Source organism: Phaseolus vulgaris, chromosome 6 (genome assembly GCF_051622355.1).
Source record: "Phaseolus vulgaris cultivar YP4 chromosome 6, ASM5162235v1, whole genome shotgun sequence".
Taxonomy (NCBI): domain Eukaryota; kingdom Viridiplantae; phylum Streptophyta; class Magnoliopsida; order Fabales; family Fabaceae; genus Phaseolus; species Phaseolus vulgaris.
The window spans coordinates 6357934-6379280 of NC_143503.1; the positions used below are offsets into that span (position 1 = coordinate 6357934).

The window sequence follows — 21347 nt, forward strand, 5'->3', positions numbered from 1 at the left end:
GCTCCGTGTCATCATGGTCAAGTTCCCGATGTCCACTTTGAAATTGGCGGTGGAAATATTTGATGGCACTGGCCATTTTGGCATGTGGCAAGGAGGGGTCTTGGACTCTCTTTTTCGGCAAGGTCTTGATATCACTAGTATAAAATGATGAAAAGAATACTCTTTATTAAGTGCAGCTTGGCGCTCAAACGCATTCGTAAAAAACGCGGTGACATTTTTAAAAATAATGTGATTTACAAATGCGGCTATTTGTATAGCCGCACTTGTAAATCAAAGCGCTTTGCCGGTTGACTTGCTTCGCCGGTTAACTCGAACGACAACCTTTGGCCCTTCTATCTCAGCCTGAGAATCGTACTTCCTCGATCAAAGAAACTCTCACCTGCGAAGACAAAGGGGCGCCTTGACGCCTGTTTGCACTCTAACGCTCAAGTCAGTATAAGGGCAAAGAAACACCAAGAGTGTATATTAGCTTCAGTCTTAGAAGCTGTGTACCTTGTTAGGATTCTTGGCACCCTTTATATAGGTTGAAACTAGGGTTTACCTTTGTGTTGTTACCCTTATCTAGGGTTTCCTGAGGGACGTCCTTGCGCCGCTATTTACATAATCTTAGCGTATCTAGCACATGAACTTCTCTTAACTGAAGTGCAACGAATAACAAAGTGGTCGCTTGGGTACCAACTTGTGCACCTAATCTCTAGCGCCATCTGCTTTGTGGGTGCCCTAAGCGTTCACGTGCCATGCATTCAGCTTTCCCTGGAAACCCTAACCCTAATGGTTCTTAGCGCCTCCAAGGATTATTCTCACGTGTTGTGCCTGTATGCGCTATACACACCACGTGCATTGATCCCTCGTGACTTTGGCTTCCCGCATATCTGATGTTCTAACTGATGTTTTTAGGATCATTCTAGGACCCACCTTTCATGGCCCAACATAACGTTCAGACCGTTGATGTCCGATCTCTCATTTTGTTAGCGAGGGCCGATGTCGATCTCCAACACCGGGGTCTATGGTACCGATGTCCGAAGACTGACCAATCCTCTGATAGGTGCGTCTGGGGCCCACCTTACGTGGCCCCCTTCCACTATCAGGCAGCGATGTGCGATGTCTGAGGCCAGTCACTGGTCGGGACAAATATTATTTGTGGAGTAGCTCTGTTAGTGTTTTGTCTGGTTCATTTATTCTGTACTAGTTCATTTTACTAGTTGTGTTGTTTTAGTGGAGAAATTATCCGATTTTTCCAACAATTTTGTCATATCTAAGAAAAAGTCTTATAGTTATATCTTTCTGTTAGTAGAGTAAACACGATTGACTTCCAAAAAAATTCTATGTAATTAATTTTTATTTTTATCTTTCTAAACTTTTCCTTCCTTTTTAGTTTTTTTTTTCCCTTAACCCTTCCTTTATTGACATTGGAATTATAAACGTCTGCTCCTAATTGTTGTCTACGCATCATTATTCTCAAACACTGTGCAGGTTCATATCTGATGGAATTATCTTTTAAACTTCTGCAATTGATACTGGATATGATGTCCTTGAAATTCGAAGCTCTCCACTTGCTAAATGCCATTCTTACCTCAAAAAATTGAGTATGTGATCTTGTCTTACTCTGTTTTCTCATTTCTCTGCTTTTTCCTATCTCTATAATGCCTCAAACCAAACCTAACAACCACAATACCCACGACTTTTGATCTATTTGTGTCTCGTGATATGATTCTGTTGTTACCCGTTCCTGATATTTTTTGGTTTAAGAAAAAAATTGCATGGTTCTTCTGTTAAACCATTTTACACTTATTTTTTTGCCTTCCCTATCGGAATTACTAAAGTTTTGGGTTCGTTAATTGTTGGTTTTTTTTTTTTCCTTCAGTTTCGACTTGAGTATGTGTAAACTCAACCACGGACATTGGAGCTTGTTGTGTCTTTGTTATCTTCTGCTTGATTTGATATGTGGTCTCTGATTTTTAGCCTTTACTTTATGCGTATGTTAGTTTGATTGATGATTGTTGCCAATATGATTCTCTTGTTGGGGGTGAATTGAAAAGTGTGATAGTTCGAAATTGTTAATGGCTGCTCCAAAACTGTGTGTTGCTGGTTGGTTGGGTTTTTTGGACGAAAATTTGAATAGCCTTGGTATGATGTAGGCATGTTCGGTGAAACTGTCCATTCATGATGCATGTGCGCTTCATATTGTGAGCCATGCACATGCTAGGTGTGGGTACTAATTGGGTAGGCTGAAGTACATAATAGGTGATGCATAATAATGTTTTTAAACAAAAAAATGGGTGTCCAATGCGGCCACTGCAGTGATGTGATCATGTGACTAGATTTGACTCGGGTATCAACTGGTCCTACTTTATTTGCCAAAATTGAACCTATTTGCCCAAATTGAAGTTACGTTACGATCCCCACTATTCATCCTTACTCTAGACCTGTTAGCTGTGAGTGTAGTGTCTCCATTTTGTTGCATAGATCAAATTTACCAGCATGATCATTTCAGAAGTTGCTGTATTATTTCTCTAAAAGTCATTTGAATTTTTGTAGAGAGGTTTCACGCCTCCGAGAGAAGTGCAAGTTCAAGTAACCCATTCTATGCCTCCCCAGAAGATTGAGATTTTCAAATCGTTGGAGGATTGGGCTGAGCAGAACATCTTGACTCTTCTTAAATACATTGGATGCAGTTCGTGATGAAACAGGCTCTAGCCTTACTTCCTGGGCTGTTTGGACAAGGGCATGGACTGCTGAAGAAAATCGACATGGTGATCTTCTTAACTAGTATCTTTACTTATGTGGACGAGTTGACATGAGACAAATTGAGAAGACAATTCAGTACCTGATTGGATCTGGAATGGTAAAATCTTATTCATCTTCCGTATCATGCCTTCAGCGATTGTAGTTCTTCTCATAATGAAACATACTCATACTTTCTGTTTAACAGATACTACTGTTGGGCGGGCGGGTGCGGGTTGAATAAGTGCCTGAAATATAAATTTATTACCTAATGCATCCAGATGTATTAATGTCTTTCTGTCTGCAAAAATCATAACACGAATGCCTTTGAACTATCATATGATCTACCTTGTCAAAATCAATGTTTAGATTAATAGAGTAGGATTCAACTTTCTTGAAATTCCTTATGAGCTTGTTCGGATAAATTTTTCTACTAGTACTTTTAGGAGTAGAAAAAATGAATAAGTTTCTCTATAAGCCAAAATTAGCTTATGCATAAGTTAAAAAAATCATCTTTTAGAGAAGCTGATAGGAGAGAGCTACTACATAATAACTAATGCATAAGCTAATTTTTAGCTATGAAGAAACGCATTTTATTTTATTTTTCTTATAGAAATGTTTGTGAAAGAAGTTTATGCAAGCGGATCGTATATGACATACAGCATTATGTTGGTTTTTCCACCAAAATAGTTTATTTTTTTTTTCATATTTACGTAAATGGGTAAAAGTAGAAAAAATTACAGAAATGGTCAATTCTTGGTCTAAGTTGTCAATGGTGTAGGCAACATCAATTAAATTTGTTAATCTCCTCACTTTTTATTTTTTACTTAAAGTTTCTAACTGGGTTGACAACTTCAATGTAAATAAAATTGGATACTGGATTGACAATTTCACTCAATTGAAGTTGCCAATTTGGTTGGCAAGTTCAGTTGATTTTTTTTTTTAAAAAGAAATGATAATTAATATTTTTGGAAATTAAAATATATAGTTAAAATTTTTTATTTTAATTATAATATCAAAATTTAATATAATTTTATTTAAGAAAATGGTATATAAAGTTGAAGAATAAAATTACTTTTTTTACAATAATTTTAAATAAATTAGGTTAAAAATGAGTTGTGTGATAAATTAAAACATTTACTATTTTTTAAATATTGTTAAAGTTAAAAATACACTTATAAAAATGTGATATGATTTATGTAAAAAAAATTAGATTATATAATATATGAAAGAATAAATTATACAATATGTAAAAAGTAATAATATACATGTATTTATGTAAAATAGATGTATTAAAAAATAAATGAAAATATTGAATAGAAGTTATTAAAAGAAGATGATATTAAAATATTTGATAAGAACAACATTACAAAGGATGATTCTACTGTCTAAATGGACAATTTTCTCTGTTATGACCTTCATTGCGACAGTAAAAACATTTTTTTGGCTTGTTTTGAATTGGTTGATCCATTTCATTATGCAAACGAGTTGTAATTGGTCGTCCCGAGTTTTTACGTTGCATGTGGGAGTCAGATATGAAATTTTGTCTGGTATAAGTAGACCAATAATCCTCGTTTGGAACGGGATGGAATTCAACTTAATATGCCTTTCTAATCGTGTGGAGGTTGTAAACCGGATCAATGAATGTCGTCATTTGTAAATGACAAGAGGAACAAACGACAATAACATGACGACAGGGAAGTCGAAGATCTTGGAAGTGGCCACCATCACACCACCTATCATTTAATCTAACTGTATATGACTGAGGTCGTCGACCATGTTGCGGGGTGGTCAATTCTTGGACATCAAATTCAGAATTTTCTACATTAAACTTTTCCACAAAACACATAGTCGAATCTTGTTGATTTTTTCTAAATAAGATTGTGATATCTTCTGGATAATGATGACCTGCACGTAACATAGTGTCTATTTTGAAGGTTCGCTCAAGAAACCATGTTTTTGTTTTTTTCGAAAGTTGCCTTAACCAAAGCGGAAATCGGTAAGGAACGAGCTCCCTTAAGCACGAAGTTAATGCATTCCGCTAGATTTGTGGTCATATGACCATACCTCTTTCCCCCATCGTATGCTTGAGTCCATTTCTTTAACGGTATGCAATCTATCCAGGAAAATGCTTGCTTGAACTCAGATCGCATAACTAATAGCTTTGCCTGTACTATGGGTTGTTTCATCTCATAAGCTGTCATAAAGAAGTAAATGAATTTAGTTAAATGGTAAAAAGTCGTAATTATCTGTGAGAGAAGGTAAGCAATGTTATTACCCATGTTAATCAATTGTTGTTTGAGCTGGACATTTTTGAATTTTTTGTTGAAATTCGATGCGATATGACATATGCAATACACAGAAACGAGGTCGTCTCCTTCCTATCCAACTTTTTCGGATTGTAATGCTGAAATTATACCGGTTCCTCTATCAGTAATCATGCACAAATTTGGCTGAGGTGTCACATATTGTCGCAATAATTGGAAGAAGCAAATTAAAGCCTCTCGAGTCTCGCCTTCAACAATCGCAAATGGCAATGGAAATATGTTTCGATTCCCATCTTGAGCGATTGCGGTCAACAATGTTCCATGGTATCTTCCGGTTAGAAATGTCCCATCAACTTGTACAATGGGCTTGCAAAAATTGAAACCATCGATACAAGGCTTGAAAGACCAAAACACGCGATCCAACGTGTAACACGAATTGTCTTGAACACCATCAACCATACAAGGAGAAGCAATATACTGCACAATTGTCCCCAAATTGCTCTCTTTTACTGCTTCCAACCATCTAGGAAGATCATTGTAGGATTGTTCCCAATCGCCAAATGCCAAAGCAAGAGCTTTCTGTTTTCCCAACCAAGCTTTTCTATATGTGATAGTATAGCCATACAAATTTTTTATTTCTGCAATCAAGCTTTTAATTCGAACGGAAGGGTTTGCTTTTACCGAAGTCAGCACCATGGACGCAATATGGGTTGAGTCCAAATTAACATGGTCTGCCAAAAGATTTGTTGACAAACAACTATGTTGTGCATCAATTTTCTTTATCTCCCATTGACTTCGGATTTTACTAAAAGATGCACGTAATCTCCATTGGCACCCTCCCTCATGATGTATGCACCGAGCGACATATATGTCTGGCTTTGATTCCACGACAACAAATTTGTAATCGTTGTCTATGTGGTATTGTTTTATGGCATTCAATGTCGCCTCCTTTGACATGAAACACATGTGTTCATTGAGGTTGCGGTCAATGTTATGTTCGGATTGATTGCTAGACGGAATATACTGTGAAGAAGATCTGTTGAACTGATCTTCATCATCCAAATCTATTACAAAATAGAACAGAGATGAATAAAAGAGAACAAAAGATGAACAAAAGAGTAAAAGGAAGGTAAAAGATATGAGAATGAATATCTCTCTTTTCTTGTTATTGAAATCAAAACAAATGGTCTGAATATATACAAGTAGTACACTCATTCTAGGTTTAACTAAAAAGGAAAATAATCAATAATTAAATACTAGAATCATAAGACACAAAGACAAAATAAAGGTTATTCACCTCTATAAAGAGAAACAACTGATAATTAGAAAAGACACCCAATTATTCTCCTCTATAAAGAGAAACAACTGATAATTAGAAAAGACACCCAATTAATATTAGGATCCTTCTATAACTCTGGTATCTGTATCCTTTAATAGTTACGCGATCTGAGTTCAAGCAATCATTTTGTTGGAGATCCCACATCGACTAGAGATTAGAGCCTTTCATAGTATATAAGTGGGTGCAAACCTCACCCCATGAGCCGGTTTTATGGGATTGAGTTAGGCTTAAAGTCCACTTCATAACATGGTATCATAGCCATTTCGAGCCTATCCTAACGAGTGTTTGTGTTGGGTCTATCGTGCCACCCGCTATCGGGCCGCTATCGGACCACCCATAATATATAGTCCCACGCACGAGTTGGCAGTCTCAGCGTGAGGGGGTGTGTTGGAGATCCCACATCGACTAGAGATTAAAGCCTTTCATAGTATATAAGTGGGTGCAAACCTCACCCCATGAGCCGATTTTATGGGATTGAGTCAGGCTCAAAGTCCACTTCATAACAAAATCAAAGTCGTAGTTCTCTCCATCTTCACTTATGTCGTCCACGATGTCTCTAATTATTGGTTCTTCATGTTCGCTTATTGACTTTCACCGACATTCCACGTGTCCATCTGCATTTTAAAAGAAATAAAGTTACCTTATACAAATAAATATATATATATATATATACACATATATATATATATACACACATATATATATATACATACACATATATATATACATATACATATATATACATATATATATACATATACATATATATACATATATATATATACATATATATATATATACATATACATATATATACATATATATATATATATATATATATACATATATATATATATATTATATGTGTGTTGCGTAAATAGGAGGAAATAAGATGATAAACAAGAATGTATTACCTTGACAATGTTGTTTGAACTTTACACTAGAAGGAGAAAATAATGTGTCCCACAAACTTTCTCTTCAATTTTTTTTACTTGGATACAGGAATTAAGACAAGAACATGTGTAAAACAGAGGATGAATGCATTTGTGTAAAAGACTCCATTGTTGTTCCATTATATAGCAAATGTTGTGTCTGAATTAAATATAATTTTAACATAATTATTAAAATTTGTATTGAGAAGTCCAATCCTCAGCCACTACAAAAAAATGTGTAAAAAGTGGCGGTTTTAATATGACGGTTATTGATAACCGCCACAAATTTCAGTATAATACGTCATTTCATTAACCGCCATAATTATCTTTCAAATTATGTCATTTTTAACTGTCATAATTTTCCTTCAGAATTGAAAACTTGCTTTATTCCTTTATTCCTATATTCACATTTTTAACTTGATTTAAAAATCCTTCAGTTTTTCACTTGAAAAATGAATTTTTTTTGAAAACTTAAGAATTTTTTTTTTTTTTAATTTCATTTTGAAAACCAGAGTGAACCCTAACTTTAACGCTTTCACTCTCGTCCTTCTCTCTGCCTCACATCACACGAACCCTAGTGCTTGCTGCTTCCACACGAATCGAGCGCTCTCTGCCTCACACAAACCCTAGCGATGTCTGCCTCACACGAACCCTAGCGCTCACTGCTTCCACACGAACCTAGCGCTCTCTGCCTCACACGAACCCTAGCGATGTATGCCTCACACAAACCCTAGCGCTTGCTGCCTCACACGAACCTAGCGTTATCTGCCTCACACGAACCCTTGCGCTCTCTACCTCCATATGAACCCTACCGCTCTCTGCCTCACAAAACCCTACTCTCTCTGCCTCTACACGGAACCGATTTGAAGGTAATTAAATGCTCGCGCGTTCTCTTATCAATGCCGACCATCGGTTTTGTTTGATGTTTAGGATTTGTCATGTGATTCTATTTTGTATTTCATTATGTGTTTCATCTTTTTACTAGGTAGCTAAAAAGCAATTGAAGCAAGTTATAACAGAGGCGGCAGGGGAGAAAGAGTTTCCTCAGACTTCTTGTGACAGTAAGTGCCTTGGTTGTGTCTATGTTCAGCGGGAATCAAAGTCATCAGACTTCAAGGGTGTTTCAGGTGCGCATATGTATCTTTGTATGAGCATGCACTTTATAATAATTATAACACTGTACAATTTGAACAAAGTAAAAGAATGTAAAATCCCTTGTTGTATTCCTTATTTTGTGCTTTATGTTTTTTCTTTTCATATTTTTGATGGCACTGCATTAGTTTTTTTGTGTCTTGATTTTTTAATTTTTCTACACAATATGCATACCTCCCAATCGTTTAATTGTAAGGCATACATTGGAAGATCCGATATAAACCTTTATGTACCATTTGTTAGAAGACTGCCTAATCATTGTTGGTAGTTGAGGAAGTTGACTTATCTTAGAAGTTCTCATTCAGTGTATTTGGAGGCATCACTCGTCTGATTAGAATTCCAAAGTCTTTACATAAATATGAACTAACAACAATTAATCTTCGTTTTCCTTTGTCTGAATTAATTTTATTTGTTGAATTTGAATTTCCTTTTTGGCATCTAAATGCACTCAAGCTATTTATCAATGTCTGTAGGGCAGTTGTCCTGTTATGAATATTAGTTATATTGAGTGTTATAACTGGTGGCTAAATTTAATCTCGTGCAATCTTTTTTTGGGACATAATCATCGATAACATCTCTAATGAAGCTAACATGTGAATTTTCATTCTGCAGCTGTTGTCACTGATAGAATTCGAGAAGCTCATCGAAATGAGTCTGCTCCATTAATGATGTTATTTCCAGGTTATCATCCTCTTTGCTCTTTTTTTGGAGAGGGATTGATCAAATTTATTCTTTCAATATTTGGTAGTGTTTGGTATCCTGTTGTGTCCAATATATAAAAAATTTATATAATCTTAAGAAGATGAAGCCACAGTAGTTGGCAGTTTTTATAAGTTATTAATTTTTTTTTTACCCCTACCCACCTCTTTGTTCTCTATTATTGATCCTGCCGGTTGACTCGAGTGCAAGAGTCTTGCCACGTCAAAGGTATCTTCTCTCGATCAGCTTCGCACCACGTTAGCTTCCATCCTTCACACCTCGATTCTCCGCAAGAACCTGAAAAAGAGAGAGTGGCGCCGCTGCGGGCGATCGCGCTCCGACGCTCAAGTCAGTGACGGAATCACCAAATACTAAGAGAGAAAAGCTAAACTCAAGGAACCGTGCAAATGCTCTCTTAGCGTACTCAAGTGTTCTCAAAAGCGTAAAGAAGTGTTCTAAACGCGCGTACCTCAGAAGTTCGTTAGAGTTCCTTATATACCTGAGCACTTTCTCTCTCCTGACGGTTACACCTCTGGACACGTGGCTCACATCCAGCTGTACACGTGTCACCATCTGGAGCCACCTTCTACTTGAGCGTCACCTTTACTCTTCAAGCTTTTTGACTAAGTCACCCATGCGAGGAGTAACTTCAGCTTCCTTGGAGCGCGACCCCTTAAGTGGCGAGTACGGGGTGTCACTATGTACACCTTCTCTGTGGTCTCACCTGCTGCTATCACGATCTGCTTTACTTGCACATCGTGCATGTTCTGGTAAACTGTTCCCTTGCCTCGACCTCTGGCCAGGGAATGATCATCTGATAACTTCGTCCTTCGTACTCGTGCCCTTTGAAAGCCTTAAGCAGGCCTTCCTGATCCTTCGGTGATGTGCCCCTCTCGGCGGTCTCTGACCACTTGGTCGCCGAAGCTCACATACGGCGACTATACATGCTAAAGATCGGAGAACGCCAACTTAACCATTGGCGACTACACAGACTTCCCGATGTACTTCCCTTCTGTCAGCCAGGTGTTCCGCTCAACACGCCTATATTATCGCTTGTTGCCACGTCACCACTTCCGACTACCTGGTCGGTACACAAGCCCCCCAGTCTTAAGCTGAGACTTGGCCAGCGAAAAGACTAAAAGGTCACGTCATCGTCGATCTACGTGTTGCTGGTACGGATTTCCGTACGTCCGTACCCTCTGCTTTTCCGACGCTCCACCAACCTCTTTTTCCATCACTCGACACGTGGCTTCATCAACGGTCGTCTTCAGCTGTCGTTTGCGCTTCCGAAAACGTTCGAAAAACCCTTAAACCCTTTGCTCTTCCACTGTTCCATCATCTTTCTTCACTCTTAAGCGTTCTAAGCGTTTCCTCTGCAACCCACGAAGCTTCTCAACTCTCTCAATCTCCAACTCTCTTCACCGCTCATCCGATCACAAAAAGGTACCCCTTTTACTTCTTCTGTTGATATTTGCTGCATTTTAACTGATTCGCATCATCCATTATCTATCTGGAGCATACGTTGTGGGCTGTTTTTTCCTTTTCTCCTTTTCTCGTAACCTAAGGCTTCGTTCTTCGTAACGTTTATCCCAGCGAACCCTTGTTCGCTCGTCCTGTCTTCTTCATCCTCAATCGAGTCGTTCTCTGTTGGCTTCGTTTCATCCCTTTTCTTTTTCCTTTGCAGTTCCTGCGATGGCTCACACAAAGTCCACCGCGAACCCTCCACCCCAAACGCGTAGGGTTGCTCCTGGGGCAAATCCTCCACCAGCGCGCAACCCACCACGAGCATCTGGTGCTCCTTCTAACCAGGCTAAGAGGCCTACTTCTTCTCACGCCAATCCCACTCAGGCAACTCCACCAGTCGCCGGAGGAGCCTCCCTTCCCCCACAAGACTACAAGGAGCTCTACCCTTGGGCCACCCCAACTTTGCTAAAAGAGACTTCTTCAATAAACACTGAGTTGGGCGTGCACCGACTAAGGAAAGGAGACCAGCCCGACCTTTCCTTCCATAAAGAGCATGATAGCAAAGTGGCCGTGCTGCCCTACTTCCCGGGTGAACCGGTCTGTGCGGATGATAAGGGGAGCAACGACGAGTTGTTCTATTTCATCTACACCACCGTGTTCAAGAAAGTGAAGCTTAGGCTTCCTTTTACCCGCTTCGAGAGAGAGCTGCTAACCGAGCTCAATATCGCCCCCGCCCAGCTTCATCCCAACACCTGGGCGTTTATAAGGGCATTCCAAATTCTTTGTGCACATTTGTTGTTACCGGCCTCAGTCGACGTCTTTCTCTTCTTACTCGAGGCAAAGAACCCTGGAGATCGCCTCTGGGTCAGTCTGAACGGGATTGCTGGGAGATCCATCTTTTCCATCTTCCAGCAGTCTTACAAAGACTGGAAAGGGAAGTTCGTGAAGGTGTGCCAAAACGACCAAGATCCTTCACTGCTCGACGGCTTCCCCTTATATTGGGTACACAAGGGGGACAAGGACGCTAAGGACAGCTTCAGAAGACCAAGGAGCCCTGACAACATGGGGGAGTTGGACAAGGACCTTTGCCTCTTCTAGAAGAGTGTAGCTGCCGCCAACATCACCTTCCCCACTGCTTCAATCATTCCCTACGAGTTCTTCGAAAGCCAACTCGAAATACACATAGGTTAGCTCCTACCTCCACACCAAGTCCTTCACTTCGAGTTAATACTTAACTTAGCGTCTTCCCCACTCTACTCTGGCATTCTATTACTCTGTGTTGACTCTGATCTTTCCATCTATGTATTTCCTATGTTGTCTCTGCATAAATACGCTTGTATTATCTGCTTCTGTTTTGATTGCTCATCCGTTCTTTACCTCATGCAGATAACATGTTGGGAAAAGGGAAATTAGCAGAATTGAAGGCGATCGCCCGATCCCATAAGCTAGCGGCGGGCTCCCAAGCCATGCCTAACCCGGTGGTGGCGATCGCCGCCACTCAAGACAAAACCCCGCCCCGAGGTGCAACCTCTTCCGGGGTACTACCCGCCCCTCAAAGAAAGAAGCTAGTCCTGAGGAAACCCAAGAGGAAGGCTCCTCAGGTGGTGCAGGTGGAAGAAGAGGACGTGAGGCGACTGAGGATGGCCTCGTCACCAAGAGAACAAGGGTGGCTCCCTCTTCACCACCTGCACTCCCAACTCCAACACCGCCCTCACCTCTAGCTCCAACACAACCAGTCCAAGCAACACCCTTGGCTGTCGCACCCCCCGTGGTTGAAAGCAGCGACCCCAACTTTATAGAGAACCCTCCAAGTGCCTCCACACCGTTCGTATCTGCTGGAGAGGGTCCTCCTTCAACCACCTCTATTGCTGGGGCCGCACCAGGAGGAGATGAAGGTGTTCACAACTCGCCAATACTCATAACGGAATCTCCGACCTCACCACCACGCCAAGGAGCCCCCCTTGCCCTTCAAACTCAAGAGGGTGGTGGTGAAAGTCAGCACCAAGCTCCTCCAGCACCTCCACCAGCAACAACTTCAAGCCTCCCACCCTCCATCGAAGAGATCTTGGGGCCCTTCACCGCTAAACTGAAAATGATGGCGGAGGATCTCCTCTTGATTGTATCGAAGGCTGTGAAGGACTCCAACAAGAAGCTCCAAGATGAGAATTCAGCGCTTAAGGAGTCAAATCTGATCACGAGGGCTGAGGCTGAGAAGCTCTCGTGCAACCTGCTAATGACTGAGTTGGAGCACTCAAGGCTGGAGGACGCCATGGATGCTGAACTAAGAGGCGCACGCAAGGAGGCCTCCGATCTGCGCCAAAAACTGCACCTCCAAGCCCAAGAGAAAATCGAGTTGGAGAGCAAGCTTGTACCTTACAGGCTCAAGGTGGCCAACTTGGAGGCTGCAATGAAAGCAGATGCGACCAAGGTGGAAAACCTTGAAAAAAGGTCAGCAGATCGGGAGGTGCTCCTTGGGAAGGTTGAAAAGGAGAGGGATGATGCCATTGCTGAGCTCGCTGCAGCTCGAGAGGAAGCCACGAAGATTGCTGCAGAGTTGGCTCAGGCTCGGGATGAAGGCAAAAAGGCTGCTGAAGAACTTGCTCGGGCTCGTGAAGAAACCGAAGAACTGAAGAAACAAACCGACGAGCTGAAGAAACAAGCACAAGAGTTCGAGCAAAGCTCCGCCCAAGTCCTTGCCGCCGGGTTCGACGCCGCTTTGGAGCAAGTCTCATGCCAATATCCCGAGCTCGACCTCTCCATGGTATCAATCTGCAACGAGGTAGTGGATGGGAAGATCGTGCCCTCTGAAGACTAACTGCCTCCCTCCATCATCTTGTTTTTTGAAACTTGGCGCTCATTTTTGTTTGTAAAAACTTTATATGTAATTCTTCTGCTTATGTACTTGATCACATTCGTGTTCAAACTTGAATAGCCACTTTGTATAACTTTCAACGCTGAAAAGTTGTTTTCTAATGCTTCTCTTTAAATGCTTCTTACTTTTACTTGCTTTCTCACACTGCTTCAAACTTGAATAAACAGTTAACTTCATAACAACTTATCAAACTATTAACTCAAAGTAAAACTTGAGCAACTATTAACTCTCAAACGATGACATTTAATACAACTTGCAAACTTAAGGCAATAAACCTCAACATAAGCTACTTACTAGGCAGTAGCTTTTAACTTAAACTAGTATCACAATACAGTTCACCTGATCTGCCCGACAAGGTTAGCCTTTACTCCCGTCATCGCCTAGAATTCTTCTGATCGCCGTAGGGTTCTGGCGATGTGAACTTTCTTCGCCTTCATAACTTGACTATCGTTCCTTCATCTGGGGGGTAGAGGCGCCTTTCGGATCCTTCTCTACCTCCCTGAGTTTCAGAACAACGAGCTGGATAGTGAGGTGTTCTCTTTGAACCTACCTTACCTATCTTTTTAACTTCTTTCACCCTTCACGCCATACCTGAACTCGTTCAAGACGAGAAGGATTTTATCTGTCTTCACACCGCCTACAAGCGTGGAAGCTTTCTCTGGTCTTACTAAGTCAATATTGATGTTTCACTCAAAGGGGGAAAGGCGCTTTCTTTCCCTTCCCGCCGTTTAAGGTCACGAACACCCCTGACTTTTTCTGGTGCCTCAACTTGCCCAGGGCGTACATCTCCTCCCCCCTGGATGCACTGAGGACTTTTAACCTTGCCTCTATCTGCTTGTGCAGAGAGGTCTTTCAATCTGTTCTCGCATGCGCTCGCTCAAGGCGAGGAGGACTTCTTTCATTCTCGCCTGCGCTCGCTCAAGGGCGAGGAGGACTTCATCTCGCCTGAACTCGCTCAAAGGCGAGAAGGACTTTTTCTTGCCTGAACTCACTTTGAGGTGAGAAGGACTTTCTCTTGCCTGCACTCGCTCAAAGTCGATGAGGACTTTATCTTGCCTGCACTCGCTCAAAGTCGAGGAGGACTTTATCTGGCCTGAACTCACTCTGAGGTGAGAAGGACTTTATCTTGCCTGAACTCGCTCAAAGGCGAGAAGGACTTTATCTGGCCTGAACTCACTCTGAGGTGAGAAGGACTTTATCTGGCCTGAACTTACTCTGAGGTGAGAAGGACTTTCTCTTGCCTGAACTCGCTCAAAGGCGAGAAGGACTTTTTCTTGCCTGAACTCGCTCAAAGGCGAGAAGGACTTTTTCTGGTGCCTAAACTTGCCCAGGGTGTACATCTCCTCCCCCCTGGATGCACTGAGGACTTTTTCTCTTTCTCGCCTTCGCTCGCTCATAGGCGAGGAGGTCTTTTACTCTTTCTCGCCTGCACTCGCTCGAGGGCGAGGAGGACTTTTACTTGCCTCAAGACGCACGAGATCGTTGAGGTCTTTACTCATTACTGGTGCCTCCGATCGCCGAAAGACGATGAGGACTTTAAAACTTTAACTGGTGCCGCCAATTGCCGAAACACGATGGGGACCTTAAAACTTTTAACTGGTGCCGCCAATCGCCGAAAGGCGATGGGGACTTTAAACTTTTCACTGATGCCGCCAATCGCCGAAAAACGATGGGGACTTTAAAACTTTTATTTAGAAAGCATGCAGCATAACTTTGAACTTGCCTTGAATCACGTACGAGTGATAAGGTCTTTTTTCTAAAACTTTCGAAATAATAAGCATGCAATCTTAGAAGCTTTAAACTTTGAAAACTCTTCTTTATTGGGTGGCCTCATTAAAAACCCTCCTTAGGGAAAAAAGAGTGCCCCCTTCAAACTGTTTTAAAAGAAAGCTTGTAAATCTCTTCATGTTCATTTTTACTTACAAAACTTTAACTGTAATATAACTTGAGGTGTGTGGCGTTCCAGGTGCGAGGAATCGCCCCTCCTTCTAACGTCTCTAAGCGGTAGGCGCCGTTCCCGAGCACCTCGGTTATTCTGAACGGTCCCGTCCACTTAGGCGATAACTTGTTCTCCATCTCGTACTGATGGGCCTTCCTCATCACCAGGTCGCCCTCTCTAAACTGCCTTGGCATCACCTTGGAGTTATACCTTCGCTCAATCCTCCTTTTTACTGCCTTGACCTTCACTCTTGCCTCCTCCCTGACCTCATCCAGTAAGTCCAGATTCAACCTTCTTTCTTCGTTCGAGTCTTCCGCCACAAAGTTCTGGAATCTCGGCGAGCTCTCCTGGATTTCAACTGGAATCATTGCATCACATCCATAGACCAAGCTAAACGGGGTTTCGTGGGTTCCTGACTGCTCGGTGGTATGGTACGCCCAAACTATGCGGGGTACCTCTTTAGCCCACGATCCCTTAGCTTTCTCTAGCCTTCTCTTCAAACCTCTCAGCAACACCCGATTGGCAGACTCTACTTGGCCATTTGTCTGTGGGTGCTCGACGGATGCAAACACCTGCTGTATTCCCACCTCTTCGCACAACTTCTTCAGTAGGTGACTTGCAAACTGAGTCCCATTGTCTGACACCAGGCGCTTAGGCACACCAAACCGGCACACGATGTTCTTCCATACAAAACTCTCGATCTTGTGTACGGTGATCTGGGCTACTGGTTCCGCTTCAATCCACTTGGTGAAGTATTCAATCGCCACCACCAAGTACTTCATCTGCCTGACCGCCAATGGGAAAGGTCCCAGAATGTCAATTCCCCAAGTATGAAATGGCCAAGGGCTGTGAATTGACTTCAGCTCTTCTGGAGGTGCCTTGTGCCAATCGGCGTGCTGCTGACATTGCTTGCAACACTGTGCATACTTCTTGCAGTCCTCCCTCATCGTTGGCCAGTAATAACCTGCACGGAGAGTTCTTGCAGCCAGAGCTCGACCCCCGACGTGACTCCCACATATGCCTTCATGGAGCTCGGCCATAATTCTAGCGCATTTTTCTCCGTGCACACATTCTAGGAGTGGGTGTGTAAACCCAAACCTGTACAGCTCGCCATCGATCATGGTGAACTTGCTGGAGTTCTTCTTTATCTTCCTAGCCTCCGTCGGATCCAGCAGGAGAAGGCCATCTGCCAGGCAGCGCTGGTACTGTGTTATCCATGTGTCTGGCTCATGCGTAGCGCAGACCTGCGTCATGTTCACCCTCTCCCCCCGACATGCTCTTATTCTCGGCGATCTCAAGGTCTCCTGGGTCAAGGACCTGTGACTCCTCGCCGCTTTCTCCGTCAACTTGCTTATCTGAAGAACCAGGTGGTCTGCCACAAATGCTCTAGGCGTCTTCAGAGTTTCTTGGATCACTGTCCTCTGCCTACCCCCTTGCCCGAACTGGCGAGCTTGGCTAGCAAGTCTGCTCGGGCATTTTGCTCTCTGGGCACATGCACTACTTCAAATGAGACAAAGGAACTCTTCAACTCCTGCACATACTCCAAGTAAGCCGCCATTTGTGGATCCTTGGCCTGGAACTCGCCTGTTACTTGTCCCGTGACCAATAACGAGTCACTATTGGCCATCAACACCCTAGCCCCCATTTCCTTAGCCAACAAGATTCCGGCGATCAACGCTTCATACTCTGCTTGATTGTTGCTGGCTTTGAAGGAAAACCTCAGGGACTGTTCTATCAGCATGCCGTTGGGCCCTTCCAGAATGACTCCAGCACCGCTACCCTGCTGGTTAGACGATCCGTCCACCGAAAGTACCCAACAAAAAACGTCCCCTTCAACTCGTGCTGCTTCTGACGAGAACTCGACCACAAAATCAGCGAAAATCTGCCCCTTGATCGGTCCTCGGGGCTCATACTTGATGTCGAACTCCGACAGCTCCACCGCCCACTTCACCATTCTCCCAGCTACATCAGGCTTCTTCAGGACCTTCTGGATGGGCAAGTTGGTCATCACCAGTACTGAAAGCTGTGAAAATAGTGGCGCAACCTCCTCGCCGAAAATACTACCGCCAGTGCAGGTTTCTCCAAGGCTTGCTACCTGACTTCTGGGCCTTGCAACACCTTGTTGACGAAATAAATAGGCTTCTGAGCCTGGTCTTGATATTGGGCGAGCACCGCACTCACCGCCCTTTCAGTCACAGCAAAATACAACCTGAGAGGGGTTCCTACTAAGGGTTTGCACAAAACCGGCGGGCTCGCCAGATACTCTTTAAGCTTCACGAAGGCTTCTTCACACTCCTTCAACCAGAAAAACTTGTTGTTTCGCCTCAAACATTGGAAATACGGATGGCCCTTCTCTCCACTAGTTGATACGAAACGAGACAGGGCGGCCATCCGACCTGTAAGTTGCTGCACCTCCACGCCAAAAATGCACTTCTCGGGGTTTAGCTTTAATCTGAACTTGGCGATCGTGGTGAACAACTCCTCCAGATCCGAGACGTGCTTGCTTTTCTCTAACGAGGTCATAACCATATCATCTACGTACGCTTGCACATTCCTTCCCAGCATCGGTGCAAGTACCTTGTCCATCAGCCTTTGGTACGTGGCCCCCGCGTTCTTCAGCCCGAAGGGCATCACCTTGTAACAGTAGCACGATCTCTCAGTCATGAAGGCAGTTTTCTCTTCATCCATAGGATGCATCTTTATCTGATTATACCCCGAGAAGGCGTCCAGCAAACTCAGCAACTTGCACCCTGCTGCATTGTCGACCAGGGCATCTATGCTTGGCAAAGGGTATGAATCCTTTGGGCAAGCTTTGTTCAGGTCTGTGAAGTCGACGCACATGCGCCACTTCCCGTTGCTCTTCTTTACCAGTACGACATTAGCTAACCATTCAGGGTACTGGACCTCCCTGATATGGCCTGCGGCGAGGAGCTTCTGCGTTTCATCCCTAATCGCCTGTCTCCTCTCCTAATTAAACTTCCTTCTTCTCTGTCGCACTGGTCTGACCTGTGTGTCCATTGCCAAATGGTGACACAAGAAGTCGGGGTCAATTCCCGGCATGTCTGAAGCAGACCATGCAAAAGCATCCAGATGCCGTTCTATCACCTTGGCGATCTGGTCTTCGAGCTCACCCTCCAAAGATCTTCCCAGCTTGAAGACCTTGCCCCCGATCTCCCTCTCGAGCCACTCCTCGACGGGTTTGGGCCTGGTTTCCCTGGCGATCACCGCCCTGGCGATTCCCGACTCCCTCGCTTCCTCTGGGCGGTTTCTCGCTTCTTCTTCCCGTTCGGCGCTCTTTCCCTCAGCCTCAGCATCTATCATGGTGACATCGCCTCCGGCGGCCACTTCCATCGCCGCATCAACAACCCGCCATTCTGTTGGCCTGGGCTTCACACCGGGAGGCGGCGTCGTGGTGATGTAACTTACTGACCTTCTATTCTTGAGGCTATTTTCATAGCACTTCTTCGCCTCCTTCTGGTCAGACCTGATGGTGATCACCACCCCCTCCATTGACGGCAACTTAACCTTCATGTGCCTGGTTGAGGGCACAGCTCCTATTCTGTTGAGGGTTGGTCTCCCCAACAGAATGTTATATGCGGAGGGGGCGTTCACAACGAGGTACTTGATTTTCTCCGTCCTCGAGGCCGCCTCGTTTGTGAACGTAGTTCTCAACTCGATGTACCCCCTGCCGGTTGACTCGAGTGCAAGAGTCTTGCCACGTCAAAGGTATCTTCTCTCGATCAGCTTCGCACCATGTTAGCTTCCGTCCTTCACACCTCGATTCTCCGCAAGAACCTGAAAAAGACAGAGTGGCGCCGTTGCGGCCGATCGCGCTCCGACGCTCAAGTCAGTGACGGAATCACCAAATACTAAGAGAGAAAAGCTAAACTCAAGGAACCGTGCAAATGCTCTCTCAGCGTACTCAAGTGTTCTCAAAAGCGTAAAGAAGTGTTCTAAACGCGCGTACCTCAGAAGTTCGTTAGAGTTCCTTATATACCTGAGCACTTTCTCTCTCCTGACGGTTACACCTCTGGACACGTGGCTCACATCTAGCTGTACACGTGTCACCATCTGGAGCCACCTTCTACTTGAGCGTCACCTCTACTCTTCAAGCTTTTTGACTAAGTCACCCATGCGAGGAGTAACTTCAGCTTCCTTGGAGCGCGACCCCTTAAGCGGCGAGTACGGGGTGTCACTATGTACACCTTCTCTGTGGTCTCGCCTGCTGCTATCACGATCTGCTTTACTTGCACATCGTGCATGTTCTGGTAAACTGTTCCCTTGCCTCGACCTCTGGCCAGGGAATGATCATCTGATAACTTCGTCCATCGTATTCGTGCCCTTTGAAAGCCTTAAGCAGGCCTTCCTGATCCTTCGGCGATGTGCCCCTCTCGGCGGTCTCTGACCACTTGGTCGCCGAAGCTCACATACGGCGACTATACATGCTAAAGATCGGAGAACGCCAACTTAACGATTGGCGACTACACAGACTTCCCGATGTACTTCCCTTCTGTCAGCCAGGTGTTCCGCTCAACACGCCTATATTATCGCTTGCTGCCACGTCACCACTTCCGACTACCTGGTCGATACAATTATATTAAGAGGAAGGTATTGATTTTGTATATACTGGCGTATAAAATTATTGATGTGGATTTTTCTACTTTTATTTCAACTTGTATTTATAATAAAATTAATTTTTGATGATTATAGTTGCTGTATTTCTTGACCTTTTATCCTATTTGTTAATACTAAATCCATGTTCTCATCCACAGGCAGAAGTTTATGTTTTTAGTTCACTCTTTTCTCTATAAAATCCATTTTCAACCTAAAGATTCATTAGTTATGTTCACTTCTTAGTGGCCACACCTCTCATTTATGTATCTTAAAATATAATTCTGTAGCTTTAAGTTCTTCATGTTTATTAATTTATTCTGCTGCTATTAATTGTTGCATATGGTTACAGTAGTCGAAGTTTATCAGTTTCTTTCACTCATTTATATTTATCATTTACAATCACTTAATTTAATGATATGGGTATTCTACAGAAGGTACAACCACAAATGGAGAGTTCCTCCTTCCATTCAAGACTGGTGGTTTTTTAGCAAAGGCACCAGTACTTCCTGTGATTTTAAGATATCATTACCAGAGATTTAGCCCTGCCTGGGATACCATATCTGGGGTAAATACTTAAATAGTAATGAAATGTCACGTTTTTTGCTGGATTCTGATTATAAAAGCCAATCTTATACCCAATATATAAACTGTTCTATTTCGATAACTGTTATATTTTGAATCTAGAGGTGTACCTAAGGTTTGAATTCTATATAGTTACTTTTTCTTGAATGTTCTTCTGAAAGTATGATGCCATGTCTGAAATTGTGAGAAAGGTAGTGGAACTCTTTATTCTCACTTGGCTTCATACTTGCTAGTTGATAGTGCAATTTCTTTTTATTTTTTCTTTTGCGTGAGTAGCTCAAAAACATTCTTTCTGCATGTGTAAAGCGTAAAAAGTTGTAGTACGTTTTAGAACAGAGACCAGCTTTTGTCCTTCAAAGGATGCTGTGTTAACCATCTAGGAGAAACGATTTGTTTATGCTATTACTATTCTTATTTTAGTTTTATCTGCTCATTTTCTATAAGAAACTCTAATAAAATTTAATTCTTTGAAATCATTTGGTAATTTCTATTGTATAAATTGTCATCTTTCTTAGTAACATTTGTTTTTATTCTTTTATTTAAGTGTACATTTACATTGGCAGGTGCGGCATGTGATATTTCTCCTGTGTCAGTTTGTGAATTATATGGACGTGATCCGATTACCTGTTTACCATCCCTCAGAACAAGAGATGGATGATCCTGTTTCAAGACTGAAATGTGATACCATAAAATCTAGATCGATTCTATATTATCTAAAAGGAAAGACAAACAATTCTAGCTAATTTGCAATAATACCAAACAG

At 42.8% G+C, this 21347-nt stretch overlaps 2 protein-coding genes across 2 annotated transcripts; one reads left to right on the forward strand and one right to left on the reverse strand.

Annotated features, from left to right (window-relative positions):
* Nucleotides 1–2988: 2988 nt before the first annotated feature.
* LOC137832996 (uncharacterized) lies at nt 2989–6474 on the reverse strand. Its single transcript, XM_090303799.1, has 4 exons — nt 6405–6474; nt 5144–6055; nt 4792–4921; nt 2989–3025 (listed from the first exon to the last, which is right to left on the reverse strand). Exons 1-4 carry the CDS (start codon nt 6472–6474, stop codon nt 2989–2991), a joined length of 1149 nt encoding a protein of 382 aa, XP_090159925.1.
* Nucleotides 6475–7521: 1047 nt separating this feature from the next.
* On the forward strand, nt 7522–21327 carry LOC137826150 (lysophospholipid acyltransferase LPEAT1-like). Its single transcript, XM_090303800.1, has 5 exons — nt 7522–7527; nt 8248–8389; nt 9027–9095; nt 20434–20567; nt 21148–21327. The coding sequence occupies exons 1-5, from the start codon at nt 7522–7524 to the stop codon at nt 21325–21327; spliced, it is 531 nt and encodes a 176-aa protein (XP_090159926.1).
* Nucleotides 21328–21347: the final 20 nt, after the last annotated feature.

Bases quoted from the DNA above. Each gene is read 5' to 3' on its own strand.
- LOC137832996 (XM_090303799.1), bottom strand. From the start codon at position 6,474: ATGTGGGATCTCCAACAAAATGATTGCTTGAACTCAGATCGCGTAACT. The intron at 4,922-5,143 runs GTATAATTTCAG...TCTTTATGACAG, and splicing joins GATTACTGATAGAGGAACCG to CTTATGAGATGAAACAACCC. The intron at 3,026-4,791 runs GTATGGTCATAT...TGATTTTTGCAG, and splicing joins GCATACGATGGGGGAAAGAG to ACAGAAAGACATTAATACAT.
- LOC137826150 (XM_090303800.1), top strand. The intron at 9,096-20,433 runs GTTATCATCCTC...GGTATTCTACAG, and splicing joins ATTAATGATGTTATTTCCAG to AAGGTACAACCACAAATGGA. The intron at 20,568-21,147 runs GTAAATACTTAA...TTACATTGGCAG, and splicing joins CCTGGGATACCATATCTGGG to GTGCGGCATGTGATATTTCT.